Raw genomic sequence first — 17,803 nt, forward strand, 5'->3', positions numbered from 1 at the left:
GCTGAGCCGGAAGGCAAAGCTCTCGATCTACCGTTCAATCTTCGTTCCTACTCTCACCTATGGTCATGAGTGTTGGGTCATGACCGAAAGAACGAGGTCGCGGGTGCAAGCGGCCGAAATGGGTTTCCTCAGGAGGGTGGCTGGCGTCTCCCTTAGAGATAGGGTAAGAAGCTCAGTCATCCGTGAGGGACTCGGAGTAGAGTCCTTGCTCCTTTGCGTCGAAAGGAGCCAGTTGAGGTGGTTCGGGCATCTAGCACGGATGCCTCCTGGGCGCCTCTCTTGGGAGGTGTTCCAGGCACGACCAGCTGGGAGGAGACCACGGGGAAGACCCAGGACTAGGTGGAGAGATTATATCTCTACTCTGGCCTGGGAACGCCTCGGGATCCCCCAGTCAGAGCTGGTTAATGTGGCCCGGGAAAGGGAAGTTTGGGGTCCCCTGCTGGAGCTGTTGCCCCCGCGACCCGATCCCGGATAAGCGGTTGAAGATGGATGGATGGATGGACCTGAGAACAAGAAACAGATTCAAGAACAGAAACAACAAAACTACACAATGAACGAGGAATTAAAAATGGTAATAAGAATCATAAAAAACAACAGATAATAAAGCTTTATTATCATTTATCTTTATTATTATTCAAAAGGTGCACAGTACTTGAAAACAGTTCTGCCAACAACTGATTGTGCATACAAACAAATTATATTATTAATTATAGACAATGAAAGACAACAGTGCAAAAAGGTGCATGTATGTTAAAATATGACATTTATTTATATAATCTTTATTTAATCAGTCAGTCTTGTGGAGATTAGGATCTCCCAGAGACCTGAGAACAAGAAACATTCAGATTCAAGAACAGAAACAGCAAAACTACACAATTAACATTTACAATAATCATAAAAAACAACAGATAATAAAGCTTAGTTAGAGGGAAGTTTGCAGTTATTTCCATTTAAAAAGGTACTTTGTACCTGCCAACATTAGTGCATAGAAACAAATTATGTTATTTATCATTAGCAATGAAAGAAAATGGTACAAAAAGGTGCATCTATGTTATAATATGACAATATTGCTATTACATTTTTAATAAAAAACAATCAAAAGACAGTAAAGTGTAGTATTTGATCAATTAAGAAAAGCATCTAAAGAACAGTTTGGTCTTGAGTCTAGATTTAAAAGAGGCCACTGTTGGTGCATCTTTGATCTCATCTGGAAGTTTGTTCCACAGTTGAGCAGCATAGCAGCTAAAAGCAGCCTCACCTTGTTTCCTTCTGACCTTGGGTACTACTAATAGATTTTTTTCCCAGAGACCTTAGAGGTCTAGTAGGTGTGATTGACAGCCCTTAATATTTAGTCTTGTTTGTATGTAAATACTTTCTGACTGTCCCTGAAGGCAGCATATTCCAAGTTTGCCCCTCAGAGCTATGGAAGTTTGTTTATTCCCACTCCAACTGAACGCGCCTCCGAGGAGCGTCTCTCCGCCCTCTCGCTGCTTTGACGTCACCGTTGTCCGTCTCTCCGCACATGGATGGAGAAGTGTAGAGAGAGTCCTCTCTCCACCGTCAAATCTCCTCTCCCCCCCGCCCTCCTCTCTCTCTCTCTCCTCCTCCAGCTATTTGCCAGCCAGCTCCGTCTACAGGCAGCACAGCCTCTCCTCCGTCCTGCTGCTGCGCGGAGTCCCGTCTTCTTCCCTCCGAGGAGCTCCGGATAAGCGCGAGAGAACGGTCGCGTCTCTTTTAATTGGAGGGTGGAAATTAAAGTACCTGTCTTTGCGAGCTTTGTTCTCCAATTTGCCCTTCAAGACATAATGGAGAAAATGGCCAGACCTCTTCCCATAAACCCAACTTTCCTGCCGCCGACTCACGGCGTGCTGAAATCCCTGCTGGAAAACCCGCTGAAGCTGCCTTTCCATCACGATGAAGGTACGTCTTTAGACATGTTTGACAGATTAAACGCAGTTACGCACACAGGTGCAAAAAATTCATGTGAGGAGTGACGCCTCTTAACATTCTACGATCTTTGTCGTAAAATAAACAATGTAATGTTATTAGCAGAGATATGTAAAATAGAATGTTGATGTCTCGGCTGAATGTTTTGTTGACTGACAGGTTGACGAGAAAACTTCAGCTCAAGCTGGTTTAACGCTGGTTTAGTTTTGTATTTATTGTCCAAATTAGCATAATACAGTCCGGTTTGCATGTTGTTGTTGTTATTGTGGCTGCAGCTTGTCTTTAACCTTTAAACCCCCTTGTCCTCAGTGGGATTAATATTAGTGATACCACAAGCTGTCGATAGAGGGCGTCTTTTCTGTGCTGCAGCTGTTGTGGATGTTTGCATTACACACACATACTGTTTGTGTTGTTGAATGTATTGAGTGTCATAACATTACCTGAACATGAGTGGAGATTTTAATCTTAAAAGGGTTGGTTCACCCAAATAAAAACATTCTCAATTAGTCATGCAGATGGTTTTATTTGTCTATTTCTTTTTTTAATGGTTTCTGCCACCGCCACAATACAATTATTTTAATTGAATTAACTTAATTTAGTTGGTGGAGGTCAGAACATTGAAAAAACAACACAACAACATGCTTTGACAAACTTTCATTATGGTAGAAAATAGTTTCCAGAGATAATTGAAATTTCCCAATTATTATTATTATTTGTTCCCTCTGGTTTATTGGTTGAACGGACCATTTTTAAATCCCAGTCATACTTTCTATTTCTATTTAAACCCATGCAGTGACCCGTGATCCTCCTCGCTGCTATGAAACAATGAAATGACTTTGTGTAAAACATTCTGCAGGATTTGGGAAAGACCAGGAGAAAGAGAAGAAGCTGGACGATGAGAGCAGCACGGGCAGCCACCCGCAGTCGGCCTTCCTGGGTCCGACCCTCTGGGACAAGACGCTGCCCTACGATGGCGACAACTTTCAGCTGGAGTACATGGACCTGGAGGAGTTCCTGTCAGAGAACGGCATCCCCGCCAACACAGCCCAGGGCGACCAGGCCCAGCAGGCAGCGCAGCCGGCCCAGGCCCCACCGCCCGCCCCGCCCGCCACGCCTACACCCACCGTGGTGGACCTCAGCAGCCGCGCCACCACCTCGCTTCACACGGGCATGGCGCCTCAGACTTGCCTCCGCAGCCCCAGCACAGCAGGTAGGAGTCACATGCGGCGGCACCTGATGTGTGCACCTGAAACCTCACCTACACGCAAGAGTGTGACTCAGTGGGTGCACACGTTTGTTCACACAGGGGAGGCTCTAGAAGGCTTTGATGCTCTTTGCTCACCTGCTACACACACACACACACACACACACATCCACCGCCAGCCCACAGATGCCAAGAGCGCTCTTGTGGTTCTTGTGATTTGTGTCTTTTAAGGCATCATCGCATCTGAGCGCTGATTCATTTCTGTTTCTCATTTAGCTCCTGCTGTTTTAGCTTCACCTAGTTAGAGCTTTTGACCACAGGTTAGATACACACTGACATGCTTAAGCTCTGATTTACAGCCCTGAAACTGGACTTTGGAGTCCCAGAGTACCGCCTAAACTGGCTCAAGTCCATCCGTATAATTCCCAAAGCTCTGATTGTCAGAAAAGGCTCTCTCTGTCTGCACCGACTTTGTCTGCCATGAGTTTTGTGTGCCGTGGTTATAACGGTGTATTGTGAGTTTTTCCTCTGTAAGAGTGGGTTTCAGTATTCATTTTCATTCCCAAGAGCTCCCTGCAGGGTTTGGCGATTACTGATTAAAAGCTGCTTGCGTCAGTCAGCCTTTGTCCCACAGTGTAGACTCAATGAGATTCAATTTTTCATGAATTTTTAAGGCGTTTTTTAAGACGCTATTAAGTGACACTCTCAGGGTCTACATAGGGTCAGGTAAATATTATCATTTCATTACGTATGTCTATTGGTTTCCAGTGTTTCAGTGATCAAATGGAGCTCTTTAGTAAAGGAGAATCTTATTATTGTAATGAGCTGACATTAAGTAGGCAGGTGGTATTTAGACTGAAGTGTTAAACGGTGAGTTTGTGTGAAGACACAATTTGGGGTTTTCAGTTCACCAGAGCGAGTTGAATCATTTAAAGGGCCGAAACCTCACTGTAAAAACATAAACAGAGGACGGTTAGTGTTTAAATAACAAACGTAACACATGTGATCTTCCCTGGTAGAAGATGTGATGTTATGTGGCAGACAAACAGTCGGCGTGTTTGGAGCGTGATGGTGTAAATGCTCTGTTTATATGTGTTTTACATGAGAACGCTGAAGAGGTGGACTCCTGATGTAAAGCAACACGTATTGTTCCACTGAAGAGTGAATGAGTGTGTTATTGGACATATATTTAAATCACACCACCTAGAATCAGTTAAATGCAGATTAAACTGCCCGTGCAGTTGTGTATTGATCCCGCTGATGATTAAAGACTCAATAGTTTGGATGATAACGGAGGATGAATGATTAATCACCGCTCATTTGTCTTTTAGACTTTTTACTCAAACCAATTAATTGATTATCAAAATAGCTGGCGATTAATTCAATAGTTGATAACTAATCGATTAATCGTTGCAGCTCTAATGAAGGCATCCTGTCCTGCTTGTTTGTTTCTGGAGGGAATCGTACATTAACTTCCCGTAGTGAAGGAGCCACAGGACACAAACGGTCCAATCATAACAGCTGTGTCGGGACCAGTTGTGCCAAATGTTGGCGTGATGTTTGCTGCCTCACAAACGCTCCCTCTCAGTGTGTTATAGTTTAAAGATGAGGAAGGAATAAACCTTGATGAAGTATATTAAACACTATGTTTACCTTCACTGTAATGTAGTAAATATGTGTCATATGACATCAATCTTTGTTTGTAAAAGGGCAAGACAATATTATTTATCACATTAGTGACATTATGAATGCCTTACTCAAAAATTTCAATAAATAAATTCTCTGAATTTTGTTCAATTAAAGTGAGAAAAACTACAACAACCAGCAGTCAAGGAAAGAAAACCAGAATATAATTAAATTGGTCAGACTGTAATTAATTAATTAAATGTATTCATAGAGCACATTTAAAATGATGCATGTTGAACAAAGGGGATTCACAGAGGTTTAAATATATAAATAAATAATCAGAATAGAATGTAAAGGCAAATGTAAAAAATAAATAAATAAATATTGTACGGAATATAAACAGAATATTGTGACAAACAATTTACAAGCATAAAAAATAGGTAACCTTGAGCTCAATATCTACTATTATTTTTTTATTAAATTATTAATTGTTTCATCTATAAAATGTAAAATACGAATAGTGAATAACAGCTTCCCAGAGCCCAAGGTGATGTCAACAGTCCAAAACCCAAAGTTAATACGTTTTACAAAAATATAAATCAGAGGAAAGCAGCATATGCAGACTGACGATGTTTAATATATTTACTTAACAATTACTTATAAATTACAAATATTTTATTGAATTTGATGAATACACTAATTGTTTGAGCGCTAGTCATGTTGCCCTAGTTTATAAGGAAATCAACCTTGAGTGCAGCAAAATTGAGTTATATTTGCAGAAAATTCATCATTATTTCATGTCTTCTCCTCTAAAACCCCCTCATGGTAATGGGGCTGTGTATTGGCAAGAATCTGGTGATACGATACGTATTACGATACAGAGGTTACAATTCAATATACTGCGATATATTGTGATTTGTTTTTTTTAAATCTGCTTTTAGGAAAATTGTCATATTATAAATAACACACCACCATATGAAATCTGAGTAATGGAAAGTTTACATTTTTTACGGAATCAGTATTTGCATGTATCACAGTACCTGTAACATCCAACATCACAGCACTACTTTGAGAGGGCCCATGCACTGAGAGGGCGCATCTCTTTGCAAATGAAATAAAGTATTGACTGAGTTCATCTTTGCACATGAACTATTAATTGAAAATCGATTGTATTTTTAAGAATCGATACAGTATCACAAAAAATAATATCATGACGCTTGATATTTCTGGATATTTTCTTATACCACTACATGGAACTGCGTGTAACATAACTAGATCGAGTTGAGCTGCATCGATTAATCAATTAGTTGTCAACTATTAAATTAATTGCCAACTATTTTTGGTAATCAATTAATTGGTTTGAGTCATTTTTTTAAGAAAAAAATTATAATAATTCTCTGATTCAGCTTCTTAAATGTGAATATTTCCTGGTTTCTTTCCTCCTCTATGACAGTAAACTGAATATCTTTGAGTTGTGGACAAAACAAGACATTTGAGCACGTCATCTTGGGCTTTGGGAAACACCGATCGACATTTTTCTCCAATTTCCTGACATTTTATAGACCAAAACAACAATCGATCAATCAAGGAAATAATCGACCGATTAATGGACAATGAAAACAGTCATTAGTTTCAGTCCTAAACGTGATGTTTTCACTAATATACCTTTATTTTCCTGCAACTAAGAAGGTGTACAGACGAAGCTAAGATTGATTTATAGATATAAATGGATGCTCCAGCATCTCTACAGGACACTATACTCCGGTGCGTACTTCAGAGTGTGTGTGTGTGTGTGTGTGTGTGTGTGTGTGTTTTGGTCTATCTCTGTCTGCATCTTCACATTTACCTCTCACGTGAAGGCGGCTGGGGTTTCCTGCAGCGTGCCGGGCCATGTGACAGACACATGCAGGCGCCGTGTGCAGCACTGAGCTGCAAACAGGAGCTTGTCACGGCATGAACCTCCCTCCCTCCCTCTCTCTCTCTCTCTCTCTCTTTCACCCTCCCCTCTCCTCTCTCTCTCTCTCTCTCCCTTCTAACACCCTCCACTTCCCGTCCAGTCTTCCTCTCCCTCCCTCGCCGGGCTCGGCTCCGACACAGCCTGGACTCGGAGCCAAGGCACAGGCTGTACCCTGTAGAGATCACATGGACTCTGGTGTGCTTTTGTCACGTGCGCGCAATGTTGTTCCAGCTCGCCGAGCCTCGTCTTGTCCAACCAGCCACTTCACCTCACCACACCACCCACAACAACAGCCACAATCCCTCTGTGCCTGCTTGTAAGCAATACAGCAGGGCAGCCGATAACGTTGTTATCACAACGAACGAACAACTGAACGGTGTTTTCTCCGTCTGAACGGCCTGTAGACGTCGGTTGAGGGTCTTGTTTCAGGGTCGGTCCAGGAGATGGACCCCTGTGCTCTGTTGGCAGGGGCCAAAGGGGGAAGTCAGATGTAGGAGGGGTCGAAGGGCGTGTTGTGGTGCATTCCAATGTGTTTGTCAAGGAAAGGTGGCTCAGTGAGAATCAGCACATTTTGAGGAGCTAAATGCGGAGTTCATACATAATTGAGTGTGTCAGAGACGGCTGTTGAAGCAGCAAATTACACTAATACTGAAAAGTTTAAATGTGTATCTTTCCCACTGTTGTGGGAGCATATTTTCCGTCTGGCCCAGTTTCTTGCAAACTGAGTAGCTTTCTTCTCAGATGTCTTGTCATGTGGTCTGCAGACAGGATCAGCATGTGCTGCATGAGTGACCTGCAGGAATTATTATTATTATTATAGGGGAATTGTTTGTTGTGAAATCGATTAACTAGAGCTGCAACGATTAGTTGTCAACTTTTAAATTAATCGCCAACTATTTTGATAATAGATTAATTAATCGACCAATTAATGGACAATGAAAATAATCGTTAGTTGCAGCCCTACACTCCTACGATTTTTGTCGACTAATCGATTGAGTATGTGTGACAGCAGGATGGTGTATGTGGGATTGATTCTAAGTAAACTACAGAGTGTGTGTTCATGGTAATGAAGGAACATGTCACCCAGTGACACAGTGAGGTTCATTGATGTGTTTTTTAGTGGAGGTCTATGGCTCAGAGGAAGAGGAGATATCAGGCTTTGATGCACACACAATACTTGTTAGAGGATACATTCATTGTTGGTTTTGGTGTTTGTTGACAATAAGAAAAATATAGAATATCACTTACGTGGTCATGTGAGCCAGTTTGACCTTCTGATGGACGGAAAAAGCAAAAATTGTGAAATTGTTTGGGACTAAACGGCAAAATATTTGGCACAAACGTCCACTTGGACTAAATGATGAACTAATTAGGTTTTGATGGTCAAAGGGTCAAGGTCACTATGACCTCATAAAACACGATTTGGGCCATAACTCAAAAATACATATGCTAATTATGACAGTTTCACACAAATGTCTAACAGGATAAAATGATGAAGCATGCTGAATAACATATTTCCAAGAAACGTATGAGCACATCTCTGGTAAACACAAGATTTAAAGTAGTGCTGTTGTGTGAGTTGTTGTTCTCATGTTACACGCAGGTCAGAGTTCAGCAGCTCTGTCCCTGCACAGTTTATCACTAATTGTACATTACCGCCCACACAGCTACACAGTAACACTCCCAGAGACTCTGATATGATCATCTAGCGTGACACCAACCTGCAGCCAGCGGTATATACTGTCACATTCAAACCAGTTCCACAGGTATTGAAGTTATTTTAGTTTTCTCACAGCTCTTAGTAGGTCAGCTCAGGACTACCTTTTCCTGGCTTGTTAATTTTAGATGTCCTGTTCAGGAGGAGGGAGGGGACCGTTTTGTGAATCGTCTCCCCTCCTCTCCCCTGGAATGTGTCCAACATTAGTTGAGGACATTACAGGTTAATGAACCGGCATGAAACGTCTACTTTTAGCCCATGACCACGCGGCTGTGTTTTAACTCTGCTAATTAGGAGATGAAAATGACTCGTAAAGGTGATTAGGGCGACGCTGGCTATTTCAGGCCTGACAGATTGTTTGAGGCAGCGTCTAGTTTTAGTTAGTAAGTAGCTTGCTCAGTTTCTGAAGGCTGGGAGGAGGTCAGGAACTCTGATGGTAGAAAAATCATTATGTTTGTTGTGTGTAGGGCTATAGGTGTTTAACCTCTATACAGTGAAGCAACTAGTTGATTAAACTATTAGGTGAAACACAGAAAATGTATTTGCAACAATTTTGATTACCGATTGTTAGTTATTTAAATAATTGCTCAAGCAAAAATACCAACATTCTTCTCAAATGTCAAGATGTAAAGCTTTTTTCCAGGTTTTATAGAGTTTTACTTTAAATTAGGGCTCTCAAAGTTAACGCGATAATGCGTTAACGCAAATAAATTTTTAACACCACTAATTTCTTTAACGCATTAACGCAACTTGCGATTTTAAATAAACCTCTTAAAAATCCGACGGGCCTGGCCGCTGTGCGATCTTTCAGAGCTTGTAGCGGGCTTTGTTTTAACGCCAGAGTGATACGAGTATTAAATACTTGACAAATCTCCCTTTTAAGGTACATTTTGAACAGATAAAAAATGTGCCATTAATTCGCGTTTAATTGCAGTTAACTATGGATAGTCATGCGATTAATCGCGATAACATATTTTAAATCGATTGACAGCTCTAATTTAAATATATAGTTGTGTTTCAGACTGTTCAGTCAAGCAAAACAAGCTATTTAACAACATCACTTTGGGTTCTGGAAACCTTTCACTATTTTATAGACCAAACAATTAACCAATAAATCTAGAAAAAATAACATCAGATTAATGGATAATAAAAATAAGGATGTTTTTTTTGGTACCGTAGAATCAAATCGTCGAGCACTCAAAATTGGCACTTAATGTCTGATCACATCCGTTGTCTTGTTAACTTCAGTGCTTAAATAATAAATTGGTTAGTTGATTGACAGAAAATGAATCAATGACAGTTTTAATAACTTCTCGATATGTTGTTGGCCAAAAAAAGTAGGGCTGTACCCTCTTAGTCGATTAGACGACTAATCGGTCGTTTTGATCTTTAGACTCTTATTGAGGTAACGTTTGTGTATGGCACTACTTGTTGTTAAATGAAAAAAGCGTTTTTTATAGGAACACTTGTTGATATGTCTTTAAGTAAAATGTGAAAAAGGTAATGGTTTTGTCTGATTGAGGCATATTATCTGAAACATATTGTTCTAGTTGTTTTGTTTTCATCAGGGGATTTTTTTCCACATTTCTGCTCAGTTTCATGAGGAGATAATTATCAAGTTTTAATCACAAACATTTTTGTTTTGCTTGTTGTGAACGGAGGAATGTGAGTGGCGCTCGCTCAGCTGAGTTTTTTCGCGTGTCTGTGATGAAGAAGCCCATCACTTCCTCAGTGTCTCCTGATATACAGACAGCACAGACTTCCTGTTTGCTGCTTATTTGTACCCAGAGCTGAGCAGCTGAATCTGACGGCCCTTTCTCAAATCTGCACTGCAGCCGGAGGCAGTCTGACCCTGTTCACTCTGACTGAAGGTCAGCGGCATTGACTGGCTGTCACAACAGGCTCACTAGTACACAAATGTAGGTCATGATGTTCTAGCTCCCAGCGTAACGGCAGACAATGTCGGCTGCTTTCACTCATATTCCCTGTTGTTGTATGGTGCGGTGGGAATGCAGGTGTGGTTCGTGTGTCAAAACAAAATGTACTAATGTAATAAATCACAGAGAGATTTTTCCATTTGGGCTCGGCAAATGAACTGAATCACCCCTCCGCCGGTTGGCACGCCGCTTCAGATCAATTAGAGGAAGCTTTGAGCAACAGAAAGATAGGCGTGAACGCATGCAGGGGCTCACTGAGGAGTTTAAAGACACTGAAGCTGCTGGTTTGAGATCAGCTGACAGGAGCTGCAGACTTTAACATTTTGAACCCGTGTTTTTTAAAAGCTTGTGTGATAGCACCACCTGCTGGTCAGATGAGGCAAAATACTTCACATTCAATGTTTTTTCTTGAAAACTAGTCACCTGTTCTCTTGCTTTACATCTGCGTCGACACTCAGGCTTATACCAGCTCTGAATGGATCAGCCCTTGAACGCACAAACATGTGAGCTCAGAGGGAAGAAAGGCAGCATTCAGCTCCCTCCTGAGAGGCCTCCTGCTCAGCACAAGAGGCTCTCTTCAGTTACCGCTCCTCCTGTGTCCTCTGTCCAGCTTTAACAGCTTCACATAAAAGAGCTGCTGAGGAGGATGTTGCATAACCAATTACCCCCCAAAAGAAGTGCCACCTTGACCTTTACTGGTGCCATTAGAGTCAAAATGAGAGTGGGGTCCTGCTGACTTCTCTAAAGGTTTTCAATACACCCTCTGTTCAGGAGAATAGGTTCTTTGCACTAACTGGCAGCTAATGTGTGTTCTTTTTTTGTTGCCCTCCTGCAGCCCTGCCCTCGGCCCGAGACACCCCCAGCCCCATCGACCCAGAGTCCATCCAGGTGCCCATGGCCTACGAGCCCGACCCGCAGGACCTGGCTCTGTCCAGCGTGCCCGGCCAGGAAATGTTCGACCCCAGGAAACGCAAGTTCTCCGCCGAGGAGCTGAAGCCGCAGCCCATGATCAAGAAAGCCCGCAAGATCTTCATCCCCGAAGACCTGAAGGTGAGCTGCTGCTGCTCCGTCTCTGTCTGTCAGTGTTAACCTGGGGGGGGTTAGATCACCCAGATGTTGGGGGCCTGTTGTTATGTAAGCAGGTTAAACCCTGAGGGGAGGAAGACCATGGACTGAACAAGCTGCTTCGTCAAACGTTTCGTTTTTGTGTTGTTTATTCGTCACGCCCCCGGTCTGTAAAGGCCTTTTAGATGCTGCTTTACACCTTTTACAAGATTATAATTCAGCGGAGTGAATGCTTGAAAAGTTATTTTCACATTTAAAATTCCTAAAGACCGTAAATATACTGGAGGAAGAAAATCTTTCTTTACAGCAGCTTGAGTCCAAACACGGTTATTTAATTCATGTTGCACTGTATTTAGCAGGAATTGTGAGTGTGTCTTCAGGTTCAGATGAATCATGTTCTGTGACGTGCTGCAGCAGCAATAAAACAAATTAATTACCTTTTTATTTTTAGATTAAGCTCCAAGCTTTTCATCAGAGGGTCTGTGGGTTGGAGTCTGCTGTGTAACAGTGAACGTATTTAGCGGTGATCATAATCTAAAGTGACAGCGTGGGGGTCAGCAGAGCTTCACGTCGTGAAGAGGAGGCATTCATCATGGGAATTATTAGACCTCAGGACCGAGCATCAGACTCAGGGTCGATGAGGCAGAACAAATAAAAGAAACTGTGGAGGACTGTATTTATCTTTATATACACTCCTTTTGTTTGTTGTGCTCCAGTGCTGACCCGTTTGCTCTTTGCTCTCCAGGACGACAGGTACTGGGCCCGGCGCAGAAAGAACAACGTGGCAGCCAAGAGGTCACGGGACGCCCGGCGGCTGAAGGAGAACCAGATCGCCATCCGGGCCAGCTTTCTGGAGAAGGAGAACCACGCTCTCCGCATGGAGGTAGCAGATATAAGGAAGGAGCTGGGTCGCTGCAAGAACGTTGTGGCGAAATACGAGGCCCGACACGGGCCCCTGTGAAACCCCAAAACCACCACACCCACCCTACTCCCACAACCCACCTCTCCTCCAGTTTGAAGGACAATGTGTCTCTTTTGGTGGCACTGCCCCCTCTTCCTCCTCCTCCTCCTCCTCCTCCTCTTCCTCAACCAACACACACCTGTATGATTCTGGTATTATAACTGTCATTTTGATTCTATCATAAGCTTCAATTTGTCTGTTCCTTCTTTTATTTTCTGTACACATTGTTCGACTAAATATATATACATAGATACATATATGTATTTACACACGCATACTTCCCACTTTAACGTACTGTGAGGAGTTATGAGCCAATCCACCAGCTGAGTCCCCCCACCCCGCCGCTACCTTCCACTTTAGAGAAATGATGCCATGCTGTTTGTTGTTCACTTTCATACCAATTTTATACATGAGATCAGGACTAAAAAACTGTTTCCTGTTTCCCTTTTTTCTTCTTCTTCTTCTTCTTCTTCTTCTTCTGTGTTTATAACATGTGACGTGTCCAAGAGCCTGCGTTCACCCCACACAATCTTGTGTAAGAGTTTGTTTTTTCTCCCATCAGCAACATTATCTTCTTTTTGAAAACTCTTTTCTTTGTTGTATTTTTAGTTGTTTAACCTCCAAACACAACTCCAGCTTCTCTAACTCGCTTTTTTTAACGTTCAGATAGCACATAAAAAAAACACTTTTTCCTGTGCAATCGTGACGTTTTTGTTTTTTTTCTTCATGACCCGGACACTGAGCAATAATTCCTGTCCAGAACTAAACTGACATGACTACCTACATGTTCTTCACCCCTCCCTGCCCCCCCTCCACCCCAGCATCGCATTTTAACTAACTTTATATATAACCTCTGCACTAATGCGTGTCTCACAATCTGATCCGGTGCAATGTTTCCACTCTCTCAAAAAATTTCCTCCGCCTCATATTTATCAACCTTTTATTTCTCAGATGGAAAGATTATTGTTTTTTTTTTATATAAATATATATATGTATTCTGTTGATATAATTGTTAGTATTAATACTACTTGTCGTTTAGCCTCCTCCTTATTTTCAGATTCAAGCATGATTTTTCTTTCACGGAACGAAAAGCTATTTTTCTTTCTTTTTTTTGCAAAAGTTGTTGATAATTATTTTCTGCTTCTGTTAAACTTAGCATGATTTAAATATGAGTGTTTTTATTTTAGAAATCAATACAGATGTCTGTAGTCTTCTCATTGTAGCTCTATGTTTGCCCTCTTTTTTTTTTTAAAGATGGCTGAATGAATGTAAAAGATGTTGACAAAAAAAAAAACGTTGGATGGTGTTGTCCAATACTGTGGTTAACCCAATCAATTTGTTTACTGCAGACCAAACGATTCACAACAGAGATGATATATTGGTTACAAGAGATATGTTTATATAAACCTATTCTATAAGTTGTTCTTTTTGTACAGTATTTTTCCTATACATTACTGAACTATGTATTTTAAAAGCACAACAGATCCAGAATATTATTAAAGAATACAAATATATAACTCAAAGACAAATGCATATAGTGGTATTTTGATATTCTATATTCACTAGGATGTGGTAGTTTTACAGAGATTTGTGGATATTCAGCAGCACCCAAACCTCCTGGGCATTATTATTACCATTATCACTATGAATATTATTATTATTATGACAACACTCCTGCTTGTGTTGGCGCCACCTTTAGGCTCCCATATCATATAAATCCCATTGAACTCTGAGGAAACAGTCCGGAAGAGAGAATGTACAGTTAGGCACTTTTTAAAATCCATCAAATCCGACAAGAAAACGAACGTTTGATCATCATGTTTAATGTTGTGAACTTCCCCCGACATTTGAGTCGTCCACACTTTTCTTTCTTACAATGGTGAATATTCTTAATTTTTCAAGGCTTTTTATTTTTAAACTGCGCAGCTTGTGAGTCGTTACTTTCTGATCTGATTTGACGGGTTGAAGTTACTATGAAGGAAGGGAAATCTATAGCTGGTTACTGCTCTGTGTGTGATTGGTTCCTTCAGTAAATGCAGTTTTAGCATGTCCCTGAACCTGAGTGATGGACACTGGGAAGCTTTCTTTATTTTTTCTTAAATGAAGGCTTTTACAGTGGAGTTTCCCCCCAAAACGTTAGTTGTGTTGTAGTGTAGAGCTGCATGCTGCTTTTTGCCAATCAGTCCAAGACAAGGATGCGATGATTCATGTTTTTGAGGGCTGATATTGACATTTCTGATTTTTGTATGGAAGTCCAGGGCTGCAAATATTAAAATGAAATCCTCCAAAGAAATTGTTTGACATTTTGGGATATTTTTATTCTATTATTCGCTATGTTGCTGACTGTTGACTGTGCTGATGAGAAGATTATAACCATTCTCATGTGCATTAGGGGTGTCACGATATACCGGTATTGATGATAACCGTGATATTTAGAAATGAAATGATAATAATACACATTTGATAATATTGTGCAAACAATACAGCACCTCTTAAATCATTTTATAGATACAGTTATGGTTACATACACCTCCCTACACTCATATTTTGAGTGTAATTCATTTACCAAAAAAGAGACAAAACACACAATAAACTATGTTAAAGATGAATTTGACGGATAGCATTGTTATCTTTTTCTTTTTTTTTTTCTATAGATGTTTTGATAATATCGTTAGCGTGAATTCTTTTGGCCACGATAATCGTTTAAAAAAATCTGATATCGTGACAGCCCTAGTTTGTATTAATATGAAGTTACAGTTAGCAGCCGATTAGCTTAGCTTAGCACAAAGACTTTAACCGGAGGGAAACTGCTCCGACAGATTTTTCAAAAGAGGTATAATAAAAAGAAAATATATGTTTTTATTTATCAGAAATAAGCTAAAATCAGGACAAATCAAATGTAAAAACATGGTTTGTAATTTAATCTTCACTTTTTTTTTGTTTTTTATTTCACATTCAATGTTAGATTAAAAAAGAACATACTTTTTGACATATATATAATACACACTCAAACAGCAAATTAAATTTAAATTTGAGCAAATAACTTTAATAGTGACATCCCTGGACTTCCATATTTTTTTGCCGACACCTTTGAATTTTGAGGCATCAGTATTTGGTTCTTTTCAGGGTGAATTTAAAAACCTTACAACCCAAACAAAAGCCAATATCGGCCCAATAAAACTGATCAGATCCCAGTCCAGACTTGGTTGAACATTATTGATCTAATCCAAAGGTGTGTGCGAGATGGAAAATGGTTCTTTTCTAACCAACAAACTATCGTCTTAGTGTTCTTGCGCACAGACGATTGTGACCATGGTTCGTAGAGACGACTGGAACGATGCTTCCTGAATCTGTGGAGCATCTTTTTATGAAATCTTATAGAAATATATATATATATATATATATATATATATATATAAATATAGGAAAAAGCCAATAATTAATCCATGTGTATCCCAAAAGTACCTCACTGTCGAGTGATTTCACTACCTCACCCGGAAACGTTAACCATAATTCTGAGTCTATTCCAGTGCCTTGAATACACTGACTGTTCCCCAGTCTCTCAGCAATGTAATCTTCTAATCACAGCACCAATCAGATAGCTTCAGATCTGCACTGAAGGGCTTCTTAGTGCATCAAAAAAATCTATATATTATATACACAGATAAACTCTGTTCATTTCTTATTTTGGACATTGCAACAGACTTGTAACCATTGTATTCATGGCAACACCAACGGACTGTTTCAGAGTGTATAAAAATGCAACACAGAGGTGTATTCAGTCTTGATTGTCATGGAATGGATGCATGACATTTTATGTGTGCTTTTCAGCCCTTAGCCTCTCCGTCTCTCTGTAATTTGTAGTGTCTATAATAAAAATCCCAATTCTTTTCCGCTGTGTGTCATTTCTCTGCTCATCCATGCAGTTTTTTATAAATTACACATCATGATGGAAAGCCTAATTATCACTAGAGCTGGCTATCTCTTTGAGTATCGACCAACATGTGTCCGTTGCACCGAGTATTATTCAAACTTGGCAGTATTCTAATCTAGTTTCAGATATTTCATAATCTAAATGGAGACATTTTGCAAATTTGTGACTTTGTTTCATATAGGCAACCTTTTTGTACGGTGTCTTTGTGAATTTGACTAGGTTTTGGTAAATAAAAATACAGATCTGTACTATAAAATAACAAGACAGTATTTCTTAAAAAAGTATAATTTTGATATTTAAATCAAAACCTGGTAATAATTTGGCGACGCAACTGAAACATTTTAGGGCTTGTACCCACTGAATTGTGTCTCTAGCATTAAATATCAAAAACTGCCAAATACTGAACATTGGCATTAAATACTTAGTCTGGTTTACTTCTAATTTGATCAGTTATTTATTGATTTATTTTAGATTATTAAAGTTGTTGTACGACTGCTTTGTGTTTAAAAAAAACAAATTTGTTAGAGAAATTTGGCTTATTGTGGTATTTTTTTATGTTTATACTATTCAAGCTAAAGTATTGTTTTGGTATACCGAAACTCAGGCATCATAAAAGTTAAAGGTATATTTATAAAGAAGCTTGAACCTCAGAATCAAAAAGGGTTGAGTACTGAAAGCTGGCATTGAATGCTTAGTCAGATTTACTCCTTCTATATTTGCAGATTTAAAAGTCTTACTGGGACATAAGGCCTTTTCAGGAAAAATAGAAACCTTCAAGACAATTTAATAAAGGTTCAAATAAAACTTTTGCAGACCTCCAAACTAACAGGATCCACCGTAAAATATCCCTCTGAGTCTGAAAGTGAGATGAGGGTGGCGGATGCCTTTTAATCAATGTTTCCATCATCAGTCCTTTAAAATAATATTTTTAAGATTTTCATTTAAATAAATGTCTGTTATCTATCGCTGAATGAGGTAACACAGTGACTGAGCCTACAGCCCACTGATGAGAGCCCTTACATTTGCAGTAGTACAAACTGGGTGTGTGTGGCGACATTCCCAACAGAAAAGGCGACACTTTCTTTTTCCTTTTCGTACAAACTACAGCCGTTACAAAAGTATGTGCATGCAGTATGCATACAATTGGACATATTACTTCGTCTTGACATTGTGCCTTGAATTGCTCACATATCCGCTGCGCATGCAGAGGATTGTGTGTCAGAATAGCCAGAAAAGCATGCTGGCTCGCATTTTTGCAAAATGCGACCGGATGTAGTAGGACATCCTGGTATTATTGGTATACTGTATTTGATATTGTATGTATTGGGACATACTATATTGTTTTCTGGCATACTAAATAGTATGGCAGTGTGGGTACTGTAATGCACAGTACAAAGCCTCTGAACACCCACACAGGTGTTTTAAATTAATCTTGTGTATACACAAGACTTGACA

General features: G+C 40.1%; 1 protein-coding gene across 1 annotated transcript; it reads left to right on the plus strand.

Moving 5' to 3' along the window:
• Window positions 1-1,790: 1,790 nt before the first annotated feature.
• hlfa (HLF transcription factor, PAR bZIP family member a) lies at window positions 1,791-16,304 on the plus strand. The gene is made up of 4 exons (XM_037791764.1): window positions 1,791-1,920; window positions 2,804-3,157; window positions 11,224-11,438; window positions 12,199-16,304. Exons 1-4 carry the CDS (start codon window positions 1,806-1,808, stop codon window positions 12,412-12,414), a joined length of 900 nt encoding a protein of 299 aa, XP_037647692.1. The 5' UTR covers window positions 1,791-1,805; the 3' UTR covers window positions 12,415-16,304.
• Window positions 16,305-17,803: the final 1,499 nt, after the last annotated feature.

Source organism: Sebastes umbrosus, chromosome 14 (genome assembly GCF_015220745.1).
Source record: "Sebastes umbrosus isolate fSebUmb1 chromosome 14, fSebUmb1.pri, whole genome shotgun sequence".
Classification (NCBI taxonomy): domain Eukaryota; kingdom Metazoa; phylum Chordata; class Actinopteri; order Perciformes; family Sebastidae; genus Sebastes; species Sebastes umbrosus.

Bases quoted from the DNA above. Each gene is read 5' to 3' on its own strand.
- hlfa (XM_037791764.1), top strand. From the start codon at position 1,806: ATGGAGAAAATGGCCAGACCTCTTCCCATAAACCCAACTTTCCTGCCG. The intron at 3,158-11,223 runs GTAGGAGTCACA...GCCCTCCTGCAG, and splicing joins CCGCAGCCCCAGCACAGCAG to CCCTGCCCTCGGCCCGAGAC. The intron at 11,439-12,198 runs GTGAGCTGCTGC...TTTGCTCTCCAG, and splicing joins TCATCCCCGAAGACCTGAAG to GACGACAGGTACTGGGCCCG.